Source organism: Cibotium barometz, chromosome 4 (genome assembly GCF_041138505.1).
Source record: "Cibotium barometz isolate CiBa-2024 chromosome 4, ASM4113850v1, whole genome shotgun sequence".
Classification (NCBI taxonomy): Eukaryota; Viridiplantae; Streptophyta; class Polypodiopsida; order Cyatheales; family Cibotiaceae; genus Cibotium; species Cibotium barometz.
Genome location: NC_141049.1, coordinates 8,086,373 through 8,110,061, shown reverse-complemented (window position 1 = coordinate 8,110,061; position 23,689 = coordinate 8,086,373). Strand labels below are relative to the sequence as shown.

The following is a 23,689-nucleotide window of genomic DNA, read 5'->3' as shown; positions in this document are numbered from 1 at the left end:
GATGTCATGAAAAGACCTCTCTCTCTCTCTCTACACACACACACACAGGTGCATACAAACATTCCCTGTGGATCATTATGGGCGTACATAAGCAAAAAGGGCCAGGTTTGAGACAGCATTTCACCCAACCACACAACATTTTTGCACCCCCCCAAAAAAAATGCGAAGAGACTGCTGATACTGTGCTACACTTAACCTTGATTGCCAGGTAGTCTGGAATATAAGCCCTTTACCCAAATCCAAACAGAGCGACATGGTCAAGACAGAATGCCCTTCACTAAAAACAAGAGGCCCTTCAACAAAGAAAACATGTTACTTTGCAGCCCCCATGACCAACCCAAACACTTAATGCAGACACAATTGCATGCTGAAGACCTACATTAAGGATGTCCATATGCCCCCTGCAAACAAACTAACACTCAATCCTAAAACAACCCTTACTAATGCAGCAACCAAGGACTAACTTTTTATGCCTTCGTGCAAGTAGGTTGCACCAATCATTTTCATCCAAAAATCCTCACAGTTAGTTCAAATGATTTTTTTTATTGAAATGATTTTTTGATTGAAAAAGGAATATTACTCTGTGTCAACTGAGGTTTCAAGCCACTTGTTGGGTGTGTACAGAAGAGACGAGTTGATCGCACCAGGTTCTCTTGAACAAACTGAGGCAATAACATCACAAAACAAGCAAGGCTCTTGGTGAGATCAAACGCCTGTATATGCCAGCTCCGGAGGGCAATTCACAGGTCACGTAAGGCACAATATTATTTCCAGTATGTTACAACTCGTTTGGAAGAAAGCTGTCCAACATTTGGGTACAAAGGCCATCCCCCATCAGCCAGCTATAATCCCACCAAGGACAGCACTTCCATACAGACAGCTGTCCAACGTTTGGGTACAAAGGACATCCCCCATCAGCCAGCTATAATTCCACCAAGAACGTCACTTTGACCTCGCGAGTATATAGTGTACACAAGTCGGATGGCATCCACCCAACAATCCACTTGCTCCCATGTATCTGCAATCTGAAACATCCGAACTCATGTAGTCAAGCAAGTTTCAAGTTTCCCTCATGACCTTCTTCCATTGTCTAATTCCATGTAAATAAGATAGTGCGCTCTATCTTGAGTTCATGCCCCTAGTCCCCTCATCGAACACCCCATCAAAACCCCTTGCTGACATGGTGTTAACCCACTATGGGTGTACTTGTTTGAATGTTCTGCATGGAGGTTAGAGCTTGAGCCTATAAAAACTGATGCCACATCCAAAACCAGACACATGGGTTGTATTTAAGAGATGAACTTGAATTGTGGGAGTTGCCTGGGTTCAATAGGCTCAAGTAAGCACCCCATCTTTCCAAAGGTCTGAAGAAGGCAGGAAATTCAACGAGCTGTGTGAGAAAGCAAATGAGAACCGCTGAGTTGGCTGAACTGGCATGAAAAGGCATAGCCAACGTGTCAATACAAATATATTGCATGAACCCACCCACATTACTTGCAAGGTCTTGGGAGATTGGCTTGCACACAACAGGTTTTTGCTAGAAAGTGTGCATGAGCAGCATATGAGCACCAAAATTTGCCTTCTAAGTTTCCGATTTTCTATTCTGTCTCTTGTATGAAGGGGTACACAAGATGTTGGCATTAAGTTTACTAGGGTAAAACTACAACAAGAAGCTTGAAATACCCATTTACAGAAATTCTTGGTGGAAACCAGGTCTCAAATGCATGCATAGGTACATAGCATGCATGCATGTTCTGATTATAAATCTTCTTGTGCCACCACTAAACATGCACCACAAATTAGTGAAAGGAATAAAACACCAGCACCTGACTGTGTGGATGTCCAGGTGCTTCTAGGTGATGCAACACCACCTTGAAAAAGGCAGCGATGGCGAAAGTTGTAAACCATGGATATTAATGCATCCCTCAAGGATTTGAAGGGACCATATGTTCAAAAAAACATGGCAAGGTCCCAACCCCATTCTCATGGTTTTTCCCCGGGAGGAGTTCTTTGTCAACCTTAGGTTTCACCCATTAGCCTTAGGCACGTGCACAAATAGCAATAAACACCATTGTAAGGCTGCTAAAAACCTAAGTAGAGGAGTTATGACCTTTCATCTACCCTGTAGTCACTTAACCTTCATCTTCTCATGGGTATTCTTGCATATATAAGAAGGTCGGCAGCAAGCAATGTAATAGAACAATCAACGAATCACAAGCAATGAATATAACAAATTTATGGTTGATTCAATGAGAGTCCCTTTCTATTTTGTGTTTTTTTAAAGCTTTGTTTATGTTTTTAGTTCCTAATCCATAAACAGCCTTGCCAACCACATTTGACCGTGCATCCCAAATTGGCAGCCAGCCCTTCTCGACAGCGTTCATAACAACGTTCAAAAGCATTGGTTGGAAAGTTGCGAAAGACTATATCAGGTAGAATGCCACATGACATCGACCTTGGCCCCAAACGAAAATGCCCTACCTATCTCACATCTGTGATGATGGAAGTTTAGTGTGCAGATTGCATATTGTGGCCCTGGCTCTGTCAAATAGTGGGGAGTCCTGGCAGTACTTGGATCCATTTTGCCTTTCCCAGAGTCACACAATGCTGCTGGAGATGCCTCACTGACAAGTGGGTCCTTCAAAGGATAAGTACGGAGGTGCAAATTGTCCCATCTACCAAACCATTGTTTGTTATCCATCAAGAGGGAGACACACATGCATGCACCTAGTCGACACATCAACTAAACCACGTTTGTTAACCATCGAGAGGGAAACACACACACACACACACACACACACAAACACGGGCCATGAATCAAAGCATCTGGACGGTTGGATTCCCTAAATTGGCTCCCTACTCTCCTTAAGTTTTTCCAATACGGTCATCAACAGTCATGTTATTATTTCAAAGCGACGTTCTTTTGAGTCAATGGAAAATATTATTTGGTATGAAGTGCTTACCAGATAGCGTTCCCCATGAATTGTGTCGATACTGAACCCGGCACCAGGAGGAAGACTCAAATCAGCACACACACTTAATCCACATATATCCGATATTTCAATTCTAAAAGCGTAAGAATTGTCTGATTTCAATCCATAATTCTTCGAAGCAACTTCACTTCTCCTTGTCGGGCTAGATTCCACAGAGCCCAAGACTGCCTTGTCAACCTGAGATTTCCACATGCTTGAACAATTGTTCTTGTAATAGTGCTCAATACTTGATGTTACATTTTGTCGAAAGAATAAAGCAAGGTTGTTTACCTGGTAGAAAGCTTCATGATCCAGGACAAACCACAGATGTTTCCAGTCATTGTGGGGAGCCAGAGTGTCGCCTTCTGGAGGGACCGACAAATATCCTGTCTTGAGATAGGCCAAAGGAAGCTGACAGTTGCACAATGACCCACGTTAGGCATGATTCAAAATTGAGATAGGCAAGCTTCTTGAGAAAAAACAAATGATAAACAAGAGTGAGCAAGGGTTAGCAATAACAAACACACCCTGCCTGCCTGCGCACCCCCCCCCCCCCCGGGTTCTCCTCAAGGAAAAGACTGTTCTACTAATAGGTAAGCCTGGCCCCTGAGTCGTCCATTCAAAGTAATTCACAAGATGAAAATATTTTACCTTGTGTATAGCTCATTCCGTGCCCATTCCCAGCACCCATAGTAACCAGAAACGGCGTTTCCGCCCCCTGGAAACGGTTCGGCCGTTTCCGAAAACGGCAGACCGGCGGAAACGCCGTTTCCATACATTTTTTATTTTTTATTTTTTTTGCAGGCTAATTGTTCACCCTCTTCTTTGAACCCTGTGCCTATCACCACAAGGGCCCAAGGCTCAAGGCCAAGGCCCTAAGGCTCAAGCCTTTGCCCCCACAAGGCCCCAAGGCTTGTACTCTGCAGTAGCAGCCTGCTCTCCAGTCTCACAGGTGGCTGCCGGGCAGCCCATTCTTCAAGGCTTCAAGGCTCAAGCCCAAGCCTCCAAGGGCAAGTGTTCTCGAGGGCAAGTGCTTTCAAGTCTCACTATGCCTACAGATCCCTATTGGCAGTATGCAACAAAAGGGGATGGATATGTCGGAGGTGGGGGTTCCCGCAAGTGGAAATGTTTTTTGCATCTCTATGCATGTTTTTTTGCATCTCTTGACATAAGTTTATTTAATAGGATGTCTCTATGCATGTTTTTTACATGTCTAAAATAAATTCAAAAGAAACTCCGTTTCTTGCCGTTTCCGACCTAACGGAAACTCGGAAACACCGTTTCCAACCCGGTCCGAACCGACCGTTTCTGCCGGTCCAGGTTACTATGCCAGCACCGGTGTTATGGTCTTTGTCATCCTCGTAGTGGGTCAATCTCTGTCTCCATAGGCACTTTGCCTTTCCTTAGCAGACACACTGCCTCCAACACCTAAATACTGCCTTTCCTTAGCAGACACACTGCCTCCAATACCTAAATATCTTTTTTCTTCCCTGTTCTGCTCAAGAAAAAGACTGTTCTACTAATAAGTTAAACTGACCCCTGACAGTGGTCTTTGTCATCCTCGTGGATGTCAATCTCTGTCTCCGTAGGCACCTTGCCCTTCCTTAGCAAACACACTGTCTCCATTACTGTTCAAGTCAAGAGCTTACCTTAGCCTTTCCGAAGCATGTGTCGATGGGTCTTCCCTTAGAGCCGAAATCTCCAACTTCCTGTCACCATTTGGCCACCCAATTGGTCCACCCGTGTTTTCTCATTATGTATGTACATTGGACTGACGTCCGTGGTAGTTGCATATGCCGGGGATTGATGCCACTCATGTGATACTATGGGCTTGGCTTTCTGCTGGGACTTGTGCTTGTGTGTACATGCCCTGAAATGCCTAGAGGATTGGTGTTCCATTGGGTCTAGTACCTCATGTACTTACCTGCAGCACGTCTATTTTGGTATAGTTTCATGAACGGGGATTGTCCATACCAATGTTGCATTGCATAGCATCTTTATGTACTTGCTTGCAATTGAAATTGCATGCTATTTTCATACTTGCCTGACCGATGTGTAGTTCCGAGTAAGGGAACGCCCGCACGTGAACCGTGCGTGTAACTGTCTGCTGAAATGGTTATGTGACATGTGAGTATTGGTCATAAACCTAGCTTTAGGAATTAGCATTAATTTATAAGTGAGTGTGTACACACTTCATTGAGTTTTGGGTGACCAAAACTCGCTTATAAGTTATAACCAGCCCTATGTTCGCACACACTAATGTCCCGAGGTAGACAAAACCCAATGCCCACCGCCCATACCTTATCCCCTTTGTACAAAGGAAGCAACCAACCATGTGTCCGCTCTAGCTTGCACCACAAAGCACTTGTCCTCTCTACCTGACACCTAGAGTGCACAACTCACTATCTCTTTCTTCCCTCTCTCTCTAGAAGTAGGCGCCCCCTTCATGAGGCCTCTTTGGCTATATTTTTTGCACTTTCTCCTTCCCAACTCCATATCCAAGCTTGCTAGTGTGTTTTCCAAGCTTCCGAGAGTGTTTCAAGGTGGTGTACACTCTCCCACACACTCCCAACGACTGAAATTCAACAAAACAGCTCTTATTTATGCTGTAGTTTCTGGTCTTTTGCTGAAAACCCTAATTTCAACCCTCCTTTCTCAAGTTGAACCCAAGGGGAAGCATTCCCAAGGTTCCCTTCATCCTCTTGAAGACTCGTGTCACGAAGGATCGCAATAAATCAAAGATTTCAACACTCCAAACGCTTCTATCGTAAAGACTTCCGTTGTCATCGACTCTACTTGCAATTGGTAACCTTTGATGCTTAAATATGGAAGCAAGTAGCAGGAGGGAGGAACTAGATTCCATGATTACATACCTTGTGTAGTGTTCTCTTATCCTACGTGCTCTCTTGCAGATTATTGCTACCATGTGTTGGTGGAACAATAGAGAGCAGATGATAGGGAACATGGGCACTTGAGAGGGTAGTGTGAGTTACAAGTCTACACTGACAACTACATTGTTTGTGATACTGTTTTCATATGCATTGGTATGGAAATCTGATCAGAAATGCCCATGACACCATATACTTGATTCTCCCAAGATCAATATACTTTATTTGAGGAAGGGCCAGCCGTTCTGGCTCACTATGCGTCTCTTGTCAATTCAACAAATTACTTCTTGTATTGAGCATGTTGTCCACTAAATCTTGGTGTATTTAAGTATATTGATTAGCATTGTGTTTAACCTAGTCACATTGGTATCAAAGCATACAGTTCTCTTTCACTTCTATCGTGAAAGACAATCACACGAACACTATCTATCTCTACACTTAGAACACTATGGACAGCCATACAGTGAATGTTGGAGATGCTTACACAAGAGGCGGAGACAATGAAATGCATTTTTCCAATGCTATAAAAGATGAGAAAACTCATATGGTGCACATCAAGGAACAGGAACATGTGGGACAGCCGTCCCATAGCAAAGAGAAAATGCAAGAGGAAGAGTCCTTAGCCTTAAGGACTGGGCTTACTCGTATGCAAGCTCTTCTTTATGCACAACAAGAAGAATTGAAACTCTACTGCCGCGAGGATCCATTGGAACGTGATCATTTGAAGGCCAAGAAAGCTAAATCTTATATGGATCATGCAGCCAATGATTGCTCAAGAGTTGCACATGTAACCGAAGGATGCAACACGTGCATACTTGGCTCGTACCGAGGACGCGTATACTAAAAAGGCAACCATCCCACATGTCTTGGTATCTCCACAGGTGCTTAAACAAGAACTTATATCTAAGAGGATGAATCCTCATGCTATTGGAGACTATCGGCAACTTCACGCCATGCAGGAGTACCTTATCTAACCCGTGTAGGATACAATGTATATGGCAGTGGTCAAAATGTATTTCAAATGCCATTGCCAGTGAAAAATGTGCATGCACAACACATGCAACATGCACTGCAATTTTCTGTTGGTGCAAGTATTCCGCGTATCTCTTATGTCGCTCATGCCTTCGAGTGTGCTCGTGAGGGAGAAGCTATGGGTGAAAATGCACCAATGTGTGTTGAGGGGCCAGCCATGCCTCATATGTGATCAAAGAGGGTTATCTCATGAAAGATAATTGCCTATGTGTGGTGTCTTACATGAGGCAAAAGGTTTTGGATGAGTGCCATGCTCCTCCATATGCTGGTCATAGAGACATAATGCCTACTACCCACATGATTGAGAAGTATTTCTTTTGGCCAGGTATGCGGAAGGACATAGAGGCACATGTACGTGCATGTATCACCTGTAAAAGGTGAAATTTGATAGGCAAAAGGCACTAAGTTTGCTTCAGCCATTGCCTATTCCCAGGCAACCATGGGAAAGTATTACAATGGATTTCATTATGGACTTGCTACGGACCCAACATGGTAATGATGCTATTTCGACAATTGTGGATAGGTTTAGCAAGCAAGCTCACTCCTTGCCGGTCAAGAAGACCATCAAAGCTGAGCATATGGTTAAAATATACTTTACACAAGTGTTTAAGCATCATGGAATGCTGAAGTCCATTGTGGGGGATAAAGATCCGAGGACTAAGTCTCTTTTGGCAAGCCTTATTTGATAATATGGGTACCAAATTGGACTTCTCATCAACTTATCACCCTCAAATGGATAGGCAAAGTGAGGCTGCAAATTCAGTCGTGTTGGATCTCTTGAAATGTTATGTGGCGGATCAAAAGTCTTCTTGGGAGAAGTACTTACCGCTTGTGAAATTTACATACAACAACACGGTGCATGCATCTATGGGAAAGGCCCCGTTTGAGATTGTTTATGGTAAAATGGTTTTGCCACCCATCCTTCGCACAAAGGATGAGATATTTGCAGCTGATGAGTATGTAAAAGACTTGGATATTGCTTTTGCTCAGGTGCGGACAGCCATTGCAAGGTCACAAGACAAGCATAAAAAGGCTGCCGACAAGCATAGAAGGCAATTTGATGTCAAAGAGAATGATTGGGTATTGCTGAAATTTGAGAAAGCAAAACTTGCAAAGAGACCTAGCAAAGAGGGTGCATACCCTAAGCTTGCAACCAGGTACTATGGGCCTTTTCGAGTGATCGAGAAGATCAATGAAGTGGCTTTTAGGTTGACATTGCCTAGTCGTTGACACATACATTGCTTTTCATGTGAGTCTCCGTCGCAAGTATATAGGACCGGAGCCCAGTGAACCGGTCATTGAGGATCCACCAGAAGTGGATGACCTTGAGGAGATTTTGCAACCAGAGCAGATTGTGTATAACAAGGAACACAAGCTTGCTACAGGCAAAGTTGTCAAGCGTTACCTTGTGAAGTTTAAGAACTATCTTTCCATTGATGCTAAAAGTTTAAGAACTATCTTCCCATTGATGCTAAATGGGTAGATGAAGAGTTCTTTACAAATTACCCGCATTTGCTTCACACCTATTTGGATGCTTTTCAGTTGTAGACAACTATTTAGAAGCCAGGGGGGTGTCACCATTTGGCCACCCAATTGGTCCACCCATGTTTTCTCATTATGTATGTACATTGGATTGACATTCATGGCAGTTACATATGCCGGGAATTGATGCCACTCATGTGATACAATGGACTTGGCTTTCTACTAGGACTGGTGTTCCATTGGGTCTGGTACCTTGTGTACTTACTTGGAGTACATCTATTTTGGTATAGTTTCATAAACGGGGATTGTCCATACCAATGCTGCATTGCATAGCATCTTTATGTACTTGCTTGCTATCGAAATTGCATACTATTTTTATGCTTGCCACCTGACCAATGTGTAGTTCTGGGTAAGGGGACGCCCACCCGTGAACCGTACGTGTAACTGTCTGCTGACATGGTTATGTGGCATGTGACAGGTAATAAGTATTTGTCATAAACCTACATTTAGGAATTAGCACTAATTTATAAGTGAGTGTGTACACACTTCATTAAGTTTTGGGCGGCCAAAACTCACTTGTAAGTTATGACCAGCCCTGTGTTCGCACACACCGATGCCTCAAGGTGGACAAAACCCAATGCCCAGACCTTATCCCCTTTATACAAAGGAAGCAACCAACCATGTGTCCGCTCTAGCTTGCACCACAAGCCACTTGGCCTATCTACCCAACACCTAGAGTGGAAAACTCACTATCTCTTTCTTCCCTCTCTCTCTAGAAGTAGGTACCCCCCTTCAAGAGCCCTCTTTGGCTATATTTTCTACACTTTCTCCTTCCTAACTCCAAGCTTGATAGTGTGTTTTCCAAGCATAGTTTCCAAAAACGGCGTTTCTGGAGCACCGAAATGTGGAAACGTTTCGGAAACGGAAACGGCGTTTCCAACTTTTATTTTTTCCAAGGTTTAGAAACCCGCGTGCTCTCTTCGCCAGCATTTTTCGCCTTCTTTCCGCGGCCTGTTTGGAGCTGCCCTAGCCATCTACCTTGCCCTCTACTCCTCTACCTCCACATCAGCCCTCTACCACGCCCTCTACCTCTCTACTTGGGGCCTCCACCTTTGCCATCTAAGCTCTACCAAGCAAGAAGGAGTCACACCTTGCTCGCAGCCTGCAGGACCAGAAAAACAGCCTCCACTTCTCGAATCTCTCCGAGTCTTCCGACCTCGAACCGCACAAGTAAGTTAAGTAACATGGCTCGGACTCCGGATCCTTTTTGGCAGCATGTGGAGCAAGTGGGGGCTTATGCAAGATCTGGTGGCTCCAGGAAATGGAGATGTAAATATTGTGGGTTGGTCAAAACGGGGAGTGTCACCCGTGTGAAGGACCATCTTGCTCATGTTCCAAACAAAGATGTAGGGCCATGCCCCTCTGTTCCTCTAGATGTTCGGAAAAGCCTTGAAATGTGGAGGCAAAAGCGTTTTGCCATTCCCGAAGAGGAAGTATCTACAGCAATGGGTGGTCAAGAGCATGAAGCTGGTTCAAGTCAAGCAGCAGCAGCAAAGAGGGCCAGAGGCAGAGACACAGGATCAGATTTCTCCTCTACCTCAGTGTCGGGTGTGCATGCAAGGAGGACTCCTTTGCCAGGTGATGTATCACATTCACAAGACACCCCTCCAATAAATACTGTACAAAGGGCTAGCATCCAAGCAGGATTTCAAAAGCAAGCAATTGCAGAGGCAACTAGGGAGCTCACCCGGATGTTCATACGGTGTGCCATTCCCTTTCATGTGGCCAAGACAAATCAATGGAGGAAGACCATGAGGGCCATCAGCCGCATTGGATGCGAGTGGGATGGCCCTACATCTGAGGCTCTGCGGACACGAGAGCTAAAGCGGGAAAAATCATGCATAGAAGTGCAGCTAGAGCCCTTGAAGGAAACATGGAAAAAGTATGGCTGCACTATATTGTGTGATGGGTGGTCAGATGTACGCAGGAGAAATGTATACAATGTTATGGTGTCATGCTGCAAAGGCACTATGTTTTTGAAAGCCATTGATGCCTCCCTCCCAGGTCTCACAGTTACAGGTGCATTTATTTGGACACATATAAGGGAGGCTATAGTGCAAGTTGGGCCTGAGAATGTTGTGCAGGTGGTGACAGATAATGGAAGTAATTGTAAGTCTATGGGCTCTATGCTAGAGTGGGTTCTATGCTAGAGGATGAATTTCCAGCCATTGTGTGGACCCCTTGTGCATCACATAGCCTCGACTTATTGATTGAGGACATAGGTCAAATACAATGGGTTGAAGCCATCTTTTGCACCGCACGAAGCATGGTGAAGTTTGTGAAGAAGAGGCCAAAAGTCTTGAGCATGTATCGGGCCTACAGCACTCTTGAGCTATTGCAGCCTGCAGCCACCAGATTTGCATACATGTTCATTGTGCTTGAGAGACTCCTGCAAGTCCGCAGAGAGTTGGTACGCACTGTCTACTCAAATGAATGGCTAGAGTGGGATGAGAGAGAGAGCCCCAAGGCAAGAGCTTTTGTGCGTGATGTCATGAGAGAGGAGTGGTGGGTAGAGGTTGAGGGGTTGATCAAAACTCTCAACCCCATCTACACAGTGTTACGCATTACAGACATGGAGGCCAGTACTCTAGGCCTTTTATACGAGTACATGGACAAGATTGGGGAGGCTCTCAACACGCAAGACTACTTGAGAGCAGAGCACTAAGTCTCCTCAGTCATGGCTACCCTTGCTTTACTTCTTATCTTTATTTTACTCTTGAGTCTTTACATTGGTCTCGACTCTTGACTCTTGTTTTTTGTCCTTTTTTATCTTATGGTTTGATCTCTAAAGGGTTGATGAAATCAAGGCTGTGTGGAATCGGCGATGGGATTGGTTTCACAGGCTGATTCATGCAGTAGCACATGTATTGCATCCTTTGTGGCGAGATGAGGAGCAATACGAGAACGAGGAGCTAGAAGAAGGCTTCATGACATACATGAGGAACTTGACATCTGGTAATGTGCACATGCTGAAATGTATAGAGGATGATCTCTTGGCCTTTCGCAACCAGACAGGGAGCTTTGGTCGAGAGACTGCAAAGCTTCGAGAGACTCAGCTACAGCCTGTCTCATGGTGGGAGAAGTATGGAAATTGTGCTCCCACGCTGGTAATTCACTACCCTTAACTACAGTTTACATAGTACACTGTACAATGTGCATCTTTCTTGTTTCCACTTAGTTCTAATTTCTAATTGTATGTGCATTTCAATAACAGAAACGCATCGCCATTCGAGTGCTCTCACAGGATTGCAGTTCGGGTCCATGTGAGAGGAATTGGAGCACTTGGGCCCTCTTCCATACAAAGAAGAGGAATAGGCTGAGTACCGCTCAGCTAGAGCGGTTGGTGTTTTGTCATTGCAACCTCCAGCTCCTTGAGAGGAATGCCCGACATCCGGAGCCTTCACAGGTGAATGTGGATAAGATCGACATCATGAGGGAGAGGTTCATCCCAGAGATCCCACGGAATGAGCGTGATATGTACACCTTGCTTTATGAGGAGCTGACAGTGCCGAGCCACAACACCCGCTGCACCACCCATTCTCAGAGGCAGAGGGGGGGGATCCATTGCTTCCACTTCAGCAGAGGCAGAGGACCACGATCCTACCATTTCTTCATCTGAGCCTGACTCTCATGAGTCGGAGGATGACTCCTCCATGGATGATCTTGATGAGTGATTTTTGGAGCACTTAGCTCTAGGATTTTGTCATGCCAGCAGCTGCTGCCAGCCTGCCAGCCACATGGATATTTTTTTATCATGTTTTGTATTTACTATAGTCTATACATATGGATTATGGATTATGGATGATGGATGATGGATGATGGATCTTGTTTTGTATTGACTCTTTTGAGGCTTGAGCCTACAGTTGTCATTTCTGAATTTTGATCTATCATTTGAGTCTTTGACATTGAACTTAAGCAAAGATGTATTTTTCAAGCTTTTGTAATGTTTTTATTAATTATATATGTATGTATTAAACCCTAAAACCGAAACTCCGTTTCCCCGTTTCTTCCCGAAGGCCGAAACTCCGAAACTCCGTTTCCCGCCGTGCTCCGCACCCCCGTTTCCGAAACTCGTGGAAACTATGTTTCCAAGCTTCCAAGAGTGGTTTCCAAGTTGTGTACACTCTCCCACACACTCCCAATGACTAAATTTCAACAAAACAACTCTTATTTTTGCTATAATTGGTCTTTTTGCTGAAAACCCTAATTTCAACCCTCCTTTCTCAAGTTGAACCAAAGGGGAAGCTTTCGCACGGTTCCCTTCATCCTCTTAAAGACTTCTATCGCGAAGGATCGCAATAAATCGAAGATTTCAACACTCCAAACGCTTCCATCGTGAAGACTTCTGCTGTCATCAACTCTACTTGCGATTAGTAAGCTTTGATGCTTAAGTATGGAAGCAAGTAGCAGGAGGGAGGAACCGGACTCCATGATTACATACCCTGTGTAGTGTTCTCTTGTCCTACGTCCTCGCTTGCAGATTGTTGCTACCATGTGTTAGTGGAACAATAGAGAGCAGATGGAAGGGAACATGGACACTTGAGAGGATAGTGTGAGTTGCAAGTCTACACCGACAACTACATTATATACCGAGATGAATCCAGGAACATGCCCAAATTCACCTTTTAGGAACGTGCATGTTATATACTCATGGTAGTCAACCCACAAGGCTATATAACTATCAACTCCATTATGCATAGTATGCACTAGATACTACGACATCCACACTAACGTCATCAGTGCCCAATAGTGAAAGTAGAACTCTGTATCAAGATATGCTCTCTCTCTCTCTCTCTCTCTCTCTCTCTCTCTCTCTCACACACACATAAGAGTATATATTCACACATTGTTTGCAATACTGTTTTCATATGCATTGGAATGGAAATCTGGTTAGAAATGCCCATAACACTATGTACTTGATTCTCCCAAGATCAATATACTTTATTTGAGGAAGGGACCGCCGTTGTGGCTCACTGTGCGTCTCTTGTCAATTCAACAAATTACTTCTTGTATTGAGCATGTTGTCCACTAAATCTTGATGTATTTAAGTGTATTGATTAGCATTGTGTTCAACCTAGTCACACTTCCCGTGTGGATGTGCTAGCTTGTCCGTCGCGTCCTCACTCCGTTGTCACACAAGAATGCTCCTTTGCCAAAAGAGTGAAGGGAGAGCTCTCAATGCCTAGATGGAGGCAAGAAGAGACGGTTCTTTGCAATGGTTCTCTCTCACAAAAGGAAAGGAAAGAAAAAGCTAATCGAAGAGCAAAGCCTATAATCAAACCTACTCAAGTATGCATCCATCAAGCAAGCATGAATTCAAAAGCATACAAGCAAGCAAGAAGAGGATAGAGAGAGCTCACAAGTATTGGAAGGGAATGATTATATAATGCTTATTGTCAAAAAACGACTTATATACAAGTAACTATTTTTGACACTAGGCCGGCCAAACTTAATAAACGGTCCGGCCTCTATTACTAGTCTTAAGCAACTATGTACACTAAGTTGGTAGACTTTCCCTGTTTGACATTAAGCTCATGGAAAGACTGCTTAGGCCGGCCAAACTTAATAAACGGTCCGGCCTCTATTACTAGTCTTAAGCAACTATGTACACTAAGTTGGTAGACTTTCCCTGTTTGACATTAAGCTCATGGAAAGACTGCTTTACATGTTCCAACGGCATCTTACAAAAGATAAGTACCCGTTCGCACAGGTAGGATGGCAAAGCGCCTTACACTAAATCGAGCGAGCAAAACCATGTTAACCTACGGAGTGGTTAACAATTCCCTATATAAGCTAAGTTTCAATGCAATCCACCATTAGCAAAGGAACTTGGCATAGATGGTCTCTATCATCACTACCTTTAAAAGCTAGCTTCTAGTATGCATGCCCACAAGACGGCATCTGTTACGTCCTGACTCCTTAGCATGGATTGGCTATGGACGTAATTAATACTATATGGGTTATGCAAGGTGTAACATTGGTTAGCAGAGTTGGTTAATAATCCAATTAAAGCAATCTTATTAGTAGCACTTGCACCATATTTTAGTGAGTGGTTGTGCACATACCTAAGCACTAAGCCAACAGTGTGAGGCTCTAGATCCATAGTCACAAGGAATGGGCATTTTTAGACTCGAGAATGTTGGGAATGGCAGCATCTTCCCGTTCCCATTCTCGTCCCATGTCACTCTATAGTCACAGGGAATGGCCATTCTCAATCTTTTCCGTCCCTGTTCCCCGTCCCCATTTCGCGTCCCATGTGACTATGTCTAGATCTAGTCTAGCCCTAGTGGTGAACAATAGATTGTTGGACCCCTAGTGATTGCTAGGTATCGTATAGGACACATAATGTAATCATCATCCATGGGTAAGGGGATATGAAGGCCTTAACTCAAGCATAGTCCCACAAGACGGGCATATGTTACGTCCTTGGCATGGATTGGCTATGGGTGTCATTAATTGTCACCATTTGGCCACCCAATTGGTCCACCCGTGCTTTCTTATCATGTATGTACATTGGACTGGTGTCCATGGCAGTTGTATATGTCAGGGATTGATGCCACTCTTGTGTTACTGTGGACTTGGCTTTCCGTTGGGACTTGTGCCTCCGTGTACATGCCCGGAAATCCTTGGTGGATTGGTGTTCCATTGGGTCTGGTACCTCGTGTACTTGCCTAGGGCACATCTATTTTTGGTATAGTCTCATGAACGGGGATTGTCCATACCAATGGTGTATTGCATAGCATCTTTATGTGCTTGCTTGCAATTGAAATTGCATGTTGTCTTTATGCTTGCTTGACCAATGTGTAGTTCCGGTTAAGGGGACACCCACCCCGTGAACCGTGCGTGTGAAACTGTCTGCTGACATGGTTATGTGGCATGTGACAGGTAGTAAGTATTGGTCATAAACTTGGCCTTAGAAGTTAGCACTAATTTATAAGTGAGTGTGTACACACTTCATTAAGTTGTTCACACACACTGATGTCCCGAGATGGGACATAACCCAATGTCCACCGCCCAGACCTTATCCCCTTTGTACAAAGGGAGTAACCAACCATGTGTCCACTCTAGCTTGCTCCACAAAGCACTTGCCTGCCACCTACACTGGACGTGTCTATCAAATCTTAGTGTATGTAAGTGTATTGATTAGCATTGTGTTCAACCAAGTTACATTGGATTGTGTTCAACCAAGTTACATTGGTATCAGAGCATACGGTTCTCTTTCACTTCAATCGTGAGAGACGATCACCGTGAACACTAGCTATCTCTACACTTAGAACATTATGGACAGCCATACAATGAATGTTGGAGATGCTAACACAAGAGGCAGGGACAATGAAATGCATGCTTCCAATGCTTTACAGGATGAGCAAACTCATATGGTGCACAATAGGGAACATGAATATGTGGGACAGCCGTCCCGTGGCAAAGAGAAGATGCAGGAAGAAGAGTCCATAGTCTTGAGGATTGAACTTACTCGTATGCAGGCTCTTCTCCATGCACAACAAGAAGAATTGAATCTCTCAGCCGTGAGGATCCATTGATACATGACCATTTGAAGGCCAAGAAAGCTGAATCTTATATAGATCATGCAATGGCAATGATTGCTCAAGAGTTGCACATGCAACCGAGGGATGCAACACGTGCATACTTGGCTCGTACCGAGGATGCCTATGTAGAAAAGGCAACCATCCCACATGTCTTGGAATCCCCACAGGCGCCCGAACAAGAACTTATGTCTAAGAGGATGAATGTGGGATTGGGTGAAGCAAAATGAGGGGGAATCGATAAATGCATGTATACAAAAGTTTTGGAAAGTGCTTTTGGAGATGTCTCCATTTATGCATGTCACCGACGCGGAAAGGAAGAGAAGGTTTCAATCGGGATTGCAACCCGTGTACAAATTGGGACTACAAATGTATCCTGGTCATACCTTACACCAACTAATCGCAGCCGCCACCGCCACCGAGCAATTGGAACTCAAATTGAGTCGATCCAATAAGGCTAAACCCTCATTTCAAGGCAAAGAGAGGGCTGTCCAAAACCTGCAAAATGATGGACAGCCACCTAAAAAGAACCAAAACCAAGATAAACATGGTCCAAAGGCTGAAAATAACACTACCAAGAAGCGTCCCTTCAAACTAAGAGACTATGGTCTCACTCCAGAGCAGAAAAAGTAATATATGAGCGAGGGGAAATGCTTTACTTGTGGTAGCACCGAGCATATTGCAAAGGCATGCCCAAACAAGAAGAAGCGTGATAATGCAAATGCATTAAAGCCTAATGTGCATATGGTTCCGAATGTGCAGGGCAACACTTCACATGATAGAAAAGACAGGGTTGTATGTAAAGCTTGGGGACAGCTCAAGGATCAGCCCGCTTTGTTCATGTTTGATGATTGTGCATCTGAAAATTCCATATCCACACAGATGGCAATTGCTTTGGATATTGAAGTGGAGGACATGGGTCCTCAAATTGAAGCAGGGGCTACCTTTGTTGGTAGAGAAGTGCAAGTCATGCCTATTTTTGGCAAGTTGCGCATACAAGCATGTAATTGATGCTGGTGAAGAGGGTGATACCATTCCCCTTGTATCTCACGTACAAATTAAGAAAGTAATGAAAAAGAGTGTTTTTGTGTACTTGATTTTTGTACGAGATCATGTTGAGGAAAATAATGTACATGTAAACACTCTTAGTAATGATAGGCTGAAATTTTTGCAAGAACACAATGATTGTTTTGCTCATGAGTTACCAAATGAGTTGCCACCCGTACGACCCGAAGATCATCGCATTGATCTTGTGCCAGGTAGCTCACCACCTAATAGGCCAGCCTATCGTGTAAGTGCATCCCAAAAAGAGGAGATCATGAAGCAAGTGAATGAGCTTCTTGAGAAGGATTTGGTTCAGCCAAGCTCTTCCCCATATTGTTCACCTGTCCTCTTGGTTCAAAAGAAGGATGGATCCTTTCGTATGTGTGTGAATTATAGAGCTTTGAATAAGCTTACCATCAAGAATCGGTTTTCGATTCCACGCATAGACGACATCCTTGACAAGTTGGATGGATCGGCATGCTTTAGCCGGATTGATCTCAAGAGTGGATATCATCAAGTGCGTGTAGTGTCTGAGGATGTACACAAAACTGCTTTCAGGACAACATTTGGGCTTTATGAGTATCTGGTTATGCCTTTTGGTCTTACAAATGCCCCGGATCGCATATTCCGTGGATACAGGAAATTTACAGGTGTCTTCTTTGATGACATCCTAGTCTTCTCGAAGACCAAAGAAGAGCATAGAGCTCATTTGGCCATTGTTTTTGAAGAACTCCGTAAGCATAAACTCTTCATAAATGCAAAGAAGAGTGAGTTCTTCTTATCAAAAATATATTATCTTGGGCATATTGTGTCCAAAGATGCAGTGCGGATGGATCCTACAAAGATTGATGCAATTCGGAATTGGCCCGAATTGAGTTCGGTGCATGAGATCTATAGTTTTCTTGGATTATGCTCTTACTACCGCAGGTTCATTCGGCACTTTGCATGGATTGCTTCTCCTTTGCATGATTTGACAAAGAAGAAGGCCGTGTTCAAATGGACTAATGTAGAGAGGGATGCATTCCTCAAATTGAAAGATACAACTACTCATGATCCAGTGTTGATCATTCCGGATTTGCAAAAGCCTTTTTGTGTGGAATGTGATGCATCTAGAAATTGCAGAGGAGCTGTCCTTAATCAAGAGGGACATGCCATGGCTTATGAAAGCCATAGATTTCATGATGCAGAGCTATCTCCTCACATTTATGAGAAAGAGCTCTTGGCTGTAATTCATGCACTTACTATACGAAAACATTACCTTCTTGGGACTGATTTCACTATGAAGACAGATCACCAGAGTTTGAGGTATTTTCTTACCCAAACTAAGTTGTCAGAGAAGCATATAAGGATGGCCAATTTCGTCTCTATGTTTCATTTTCAAACCTTGCACACCCCGGGAAAGAAGAATGTAGTGGCCGATGCATTGTCACAAAAGCCACATGTAGCAGCTATCTCGGCTGCCTCTCATGGAGACTTGTCTACCATGCGTGATTTGTATCATACAGATGCTGATTTTGCTACTATTTGGGCTGATTTGATGGCTGGTCATGCACATGCCTCATATGTGATAAGGAGGGTTATCTCATGAAAGATAATTGCCTATGTGTAGTATCTGACATGAGGCAAAAGGTTTCGGATGAGTGCCATGCTCCTCTATATGCTGGTCTTAAAGGCATAATGCCTACTACGCACATGATTGAGCGGTATTTCTTTTGGCCAGGTATGCGGAAGGACATAGAGGCACATGTACGTGCATGTATCACCTGTCAAAAGGTGAAATTTGATAGGCAAAAGGCACCAGGTTTGCTTCAGCCATTGCCTATTCCCAGGCAACCATGGGAAAGTATTACAATGGATTTCATTATGGACTTGCCACGGACCCAACACGGTAATGATGCAATTGGGACAATTGTGGACAGGTTTAGCAAGCAAGCTCATTTCATGCCGGTCAAAAAGACCATCAAAGCTAAGCATACAGTTGAAATATATCTTGCACAAGAGTTCAAACATCATGGAATGCCGAAGTTCATCGTGGGAGGTAGAAATCCCAGGACTACAAGTCTCTTTTGGCGGGCCTTATTTGATAATATGGGCACCAAATTGGACTTCTCATCAGCTTATCACCCTCAAACGGATGGGTAAAGTGAGGCTGCAAATTTAACTGTGTTGGATCTCTTGAAATGTTATGTGGCAGATCAGAAGTCTTCTTGGGAGAAGTACTTACCGCTTGTAGAATTTGCATACAACAACACAGTGCATGCATCTACAGAAAAGGCCCCGTTTGAAATTGTTTATGGTAGGTGGTTTTGCCACCCATCCTTCGCAACACAAAGGATGAGATATTTGCAGCTGATGAGTATGTAAGAGACTTGGATATTGCTTTTGCTCAGGTGCAGACAGCCATTGCAAGGTCACAAGACAAGCATAAAAAGGCTGCCGACAAGCATAGAAGGCAATTGGATGTTCAAGAGAATGATTGGGTATTGCTAAAATTTGAGAAAGCAAGACTTGCAAAGAGGCTTGGCAAAGAGGATGCATATCCTAAGCTTGCAAACAGGTACTATGGGCCTTTTCGAGTGATCAAGAAGATCAATGAAGTGGCTTTCAGATTGGCATTACCTAGTCATTGGCACATACACAATGCTTTTCATGTGAGTCTCTTTCACAAGTATGTAGGGCCGGAGCCCAGTGAGATGGTCATTGAGAATCCACCAAAAGTGGATGAGCTTGAGGAGATCTTGCAGCCAGAGCAGATTGTGTATCACAAGGAACACAAGCTTGCTGCAAGCAAAGTTGTGAGGCGTTACCTTGTGAAGTTTAAAAACTATCGTCCCATTGATGCTAAATGGGTAGATGAAGAGTTCTTCAGAGATTGCCTGCATGTGCTTCAGACATATTTGGATGCTTTTCAGTTGCAGACAACTGTTTAGAAGCCGGGGGAGATGACACCATTTGGCCACCCAATTGGTCCACCTGTGCTTTCTTATCATGTATGTACATTGGACCGATGTCCATGGCAGTTGTATATGCCGGGGATTGATGCCACTCATGTGTTTCTGTGGACTTGGCTTTCCGTTGGGACTTGTGCCTCTGTGTACATGCCCGGAAATCCTTGCTGGATGGGTGTTCCATTGGGTCTGGTACCTCGTGTACTTGCCTAGGGCACATCTATTTTTGGTATAGTCTCATGAACGGGGATTGTCCATACCAATGCTGCATTGCATAGCATCTTTATGTGCTTGCTTGCAATTAAAATTGCATGTTGTTTTCATGCTTGCTTGACCAATGTGTAGTTCCAGGTAAGCGGACGCTAGCTCACGAACCATGCGTGTGAAACTGTCTGCTGACATGGTTATGTGGCATGTGACAGGTGGTAAGTATTGGTCAAAAACTTGGCCTTAGGAGTTAGCACTAATTTATAAGTGAGTGTGTATCATTAAGTTTTGGGCGACCAAAACTCACTTATAAATTATGACCAACCCAGTGTTCACACACACTGATGTCCCTAGGTGGACATAACCCGCCCAGACCTTATCCCCTTTGTACAAAGGGAGTAACTAGCCATGTGTCCACTCTAGCTTGCTTCACAAAGCACCTGCCTGCCACCTACACTGGACAACTCACCATCTCACTCCTCCCCCTCTCTCTAGAGTTTGGAACCTCGTTCATGAGGGCTATTGGGCTGCAATTTTCTGCACATTCTCCTTGCCAACTCACCATCTCACTCCTCCCCCTCTCTCTAGAGTTTGGCGCCTTGTTCATGAGGGCTATTGGGCTGCAATTTTCTGCACATTCTCCTTGCCAACTCCATTTTCAAGCTTGCTAAGGTGATTTTCAAGCTTCCAAGAGTGTTTCCGGATGCTAATCACTCTCCTACACACTCCCAATGACTGAAATTCAGCAAAACAGCTCTCTTTATTGCTATAACTTCTGGTCTTTTGCTGAAAATCCTAATTTCAGCCCTCCTTTCTCAAGTTGAACCATAGGGGAAGCTTTCCCAAGGTTCCCTTCATCCTCTTGAAGACTTTTGTCGCGAAGAAAGGCGACAAATCGAAGATCTCAACACTCCAAGGACTTCCATCGCGAAGACTTCCGCTGTCATTGACTCTACTTGCTATTGGTAAGCTTTTACGCTTAAATATGGAAGCAAGTAGCAGGAGGGAGGAACCGGATTACAAGATCACATACCTTGTGTAGTGTTCTCTTGTCCTACGTGCTCTCTTGGAGATTGTTGCTACCATGTGTTGGTGGAACAATAGAGAGCAAATGGTAGGGAACATGGGCACTTGAGAGGGTAGTGTGGATTGCAAGTCTACAACGACAACCACTTGTTTGCAATACTGTATTCATACGCATTGGTATGGAAATCTGGTCAGAAATGCCCATGACACTATGTACTTGATTCTCCCAAGATCAATATACTTTATTTGACGGAGGGGTCGGCCGTTCCAGCTCATTGTGTGTCTCTTGTCAATTCAACAATTTACGTCTTATATTTGAGCGAGTGTCCATCAAATCTTTAGTGTATGTAAGTGTATTGATTAGCATTGTGTTCAACCAAGTTACATTGGATTGTGTTCAACCAAGTTACATTGATACTATATGGATCATGCAGGATGTAACATTGGTTAGCATTGGCGAACTGTAGAGTTGGTTGATAATCCAATTAAAGCAAGGTTATTAGTAGCACTTGCACCATATTTAAGTGAGTGGGTATGCAAATACCTAAGCATTAAGCCAACACTCTGAGGCTCTAGATCTAGTCTAGCCCTAGTGGTGAACAATAGACTGTTGAACCCATGGTGGTTGCTAGGTGTTGTATAGGACGCATCATGTAATCATCATCCATGGATAAGGGGGTCTGAAGGCCTTGTACTCAAGCATAGTCGCCCAACCCAATCTAGCTCCTATGCTCGAGGTTGGGCGGTGCATCATCAACTTCTTTCCATGCCACTCTGTGTATGTGTGCATGTTGGTTCAGTTCTCTAGATGAAGGTTGATCATGGATCATGTTGGTCATGTCCACCTGACCACTCTCGGCTAGTTCAAGTGTGAACCCAGCTTACTCACAGGCACTTTTTCCCTGTGGCTAGACACACTTTTTTTCCCGTGTGAACACACTCTTGTGTGTTGGGCACTTAGCCCTAGGCTTTTTAGTACTCTCATTGTACTTTCATTATATCATTATTGAGTATATCTTTCTCAACACTCACGTTTCTCTGTGCTTGAGCTTGTGTGTGTGTGTGTGTGTGTGTGTGTGTGTGTGTGTGTGTGTGTGTGCATGCTAGCTGTCCTCCTACCCAACATTGGTATCAGAGCTTGGTTAGGATTAGGGTTAGCGTTACACCCTACTGCCCCTTGAGCTTGAGCTTTGGCCTATTGCACACAGACGCACGTCTTCTCTCTCTACAACTGCATGCATTTTCTCTCTCTTCGAGCATTGTTGCTGCGTGCTAACGTACAGCTGCTGCTCTTGCTGCTATTGCAAATTTGTGCGACCAGATTGTTTTTGTTGCATCTACGCACCAGTGCTGCCCCTTATGCTACTGCTGCAGTCTTTTTGCAGAAGCCCTACGCCGCCCTGCTCATGCCATGCGCCCCCTTCCCTGTGCCGCCCAATTGTTGCTATGCGCCGCCGACTGTACCCGCCCAACTTGTACTTGCTCGATTGTGTACCTGGCGAGCACTGACAGCGTGCAAAATTTGGGACATTTGAAATTTTTCAAAAATTTCAACCCCCACAGGTTTACAAATTTACAGGTTTGTGGGATTTGCAGATTTTGACCTGAAATTGCACATTTTGTCTGTTAAAATTTCGGGCTTTTCACCATTGAGCCTGCAATTGCAACATTGGTACACATTGGCATTGATTTCAGCAGATTTGGTGAGATTTTCCAGTAGAAATTTGGGGATTTTATAGAAATTGACACTATTTGCAAGTCTATTATCGACATTTGCATGTATTTTGGGTGTTCCAGGCACACTCACTTGGCATTGGGACATTACAGCATTGGTACAGGTGACAATTGCACATTTGGTCACTTTAGCAGATTTACAAGTGTCGGTTCATATTTAGTCTAATTGGCTACCTAGAAATTGGGGGTTTTCTACATTGAGCCCATTTTTGCAGCATTCGACCCATTTACCTTTGATTTTGCCGAGATTTGCGCACTTACAACTCTTATAGGTGTCAGTTAATCGTGTTTTCAACAGCACATGTATACATTTGTGGTTTGCTGCAGTATATGTATGCCATTGTGGAAACTTTGACAGATTTTCATTATCATGCAGTACACTTGCAGATTTGGGACATGCATATATGTTTCTTGTGGTGAAGGAGTTCCCTTTCAGTCCATTAATTGTCCTCCTATTTGTCTCCTGCATTCTTACAGCAAGAGCAGCGTACTTGGGATGCTAGGGATGCTCACGCCCATACATTGATTGCTCTCTCATGAAGGCACATCATTCCACATATTCGTTCTTGCACCACCGCTAAGGGTGCTTGGGATACCTTGGCAGAGTTGTATTCAGGTTGCAATGAGGCTCATGTAGCTTACCTTCGGGGCAAGCTTGAGACTGACCGCATGCTTGAAGGTGACTCTATCGATCAGTACCTTACGCATGTGAAAGAGCTTCGAGACCAGCTCATCAACATTGATGAGGTCTT

At 44.1% G+C, this 23,689-nt stretch overlaps 2 protein-coding genes across 4 annotated transcripts in view; one reads left to right on the top strand and one right to left on the bottom strand.

Annotated features, from left to right (window-relative positions):
* Positions 1–523: 523 nt before the first annotated feature.
* LOC147638851 (protein HLB1-like) overlaps positions 524–23,689 on the bottom strand; it is a 68,291-nt gene continuing 45,125 nt past the window's right edge. Inside the window, exons 12-14 of one of the 3 annotated variants that reach the window (XM_086785188.1) lie at positions 3,264–3,383; positions 2,964–3,170; positions 524–1,025 (exon numbers count right to left, since the gene is read on the bottom strand). In XM_086785188.1, coding sequence (XP_086641314.1) covers positions 915–1,025; positions 2,964–3,170; positions 3,264–3,383 — 438 coding nt within the window. In that variant the 3' untranslated portion in view covers positions 524–914. Of the gene's footprint in view, positions 1,026–2,323; positions 2,744–2,963; positions 3,171–3,263; positions 3,384–23,689 lie in introns of those variants that run through there. The other 2 variants (XM_086785180.1, XM_086785194.1) reach the window with 2 other exon arrangements.
* On the top strand, positions 9,619–13,773 carry LOC147638852 (uncharacterized). The gene is made up of 4 exons (XM_086783620.1): positions 9,619–10,543; positions 10,678–11,071; positions 11,226–11,541; positions 11,649–13,773. The coding sequence occupies exons 1-4, from the start codon at positions 9,619–9,621 to the stop codon at positions 12,051–12,053; spliced, it is 2,040 nt and encodes a 679-aa protein (XP_086639746.1). The 3' UTR covers positions 12,054–13,773.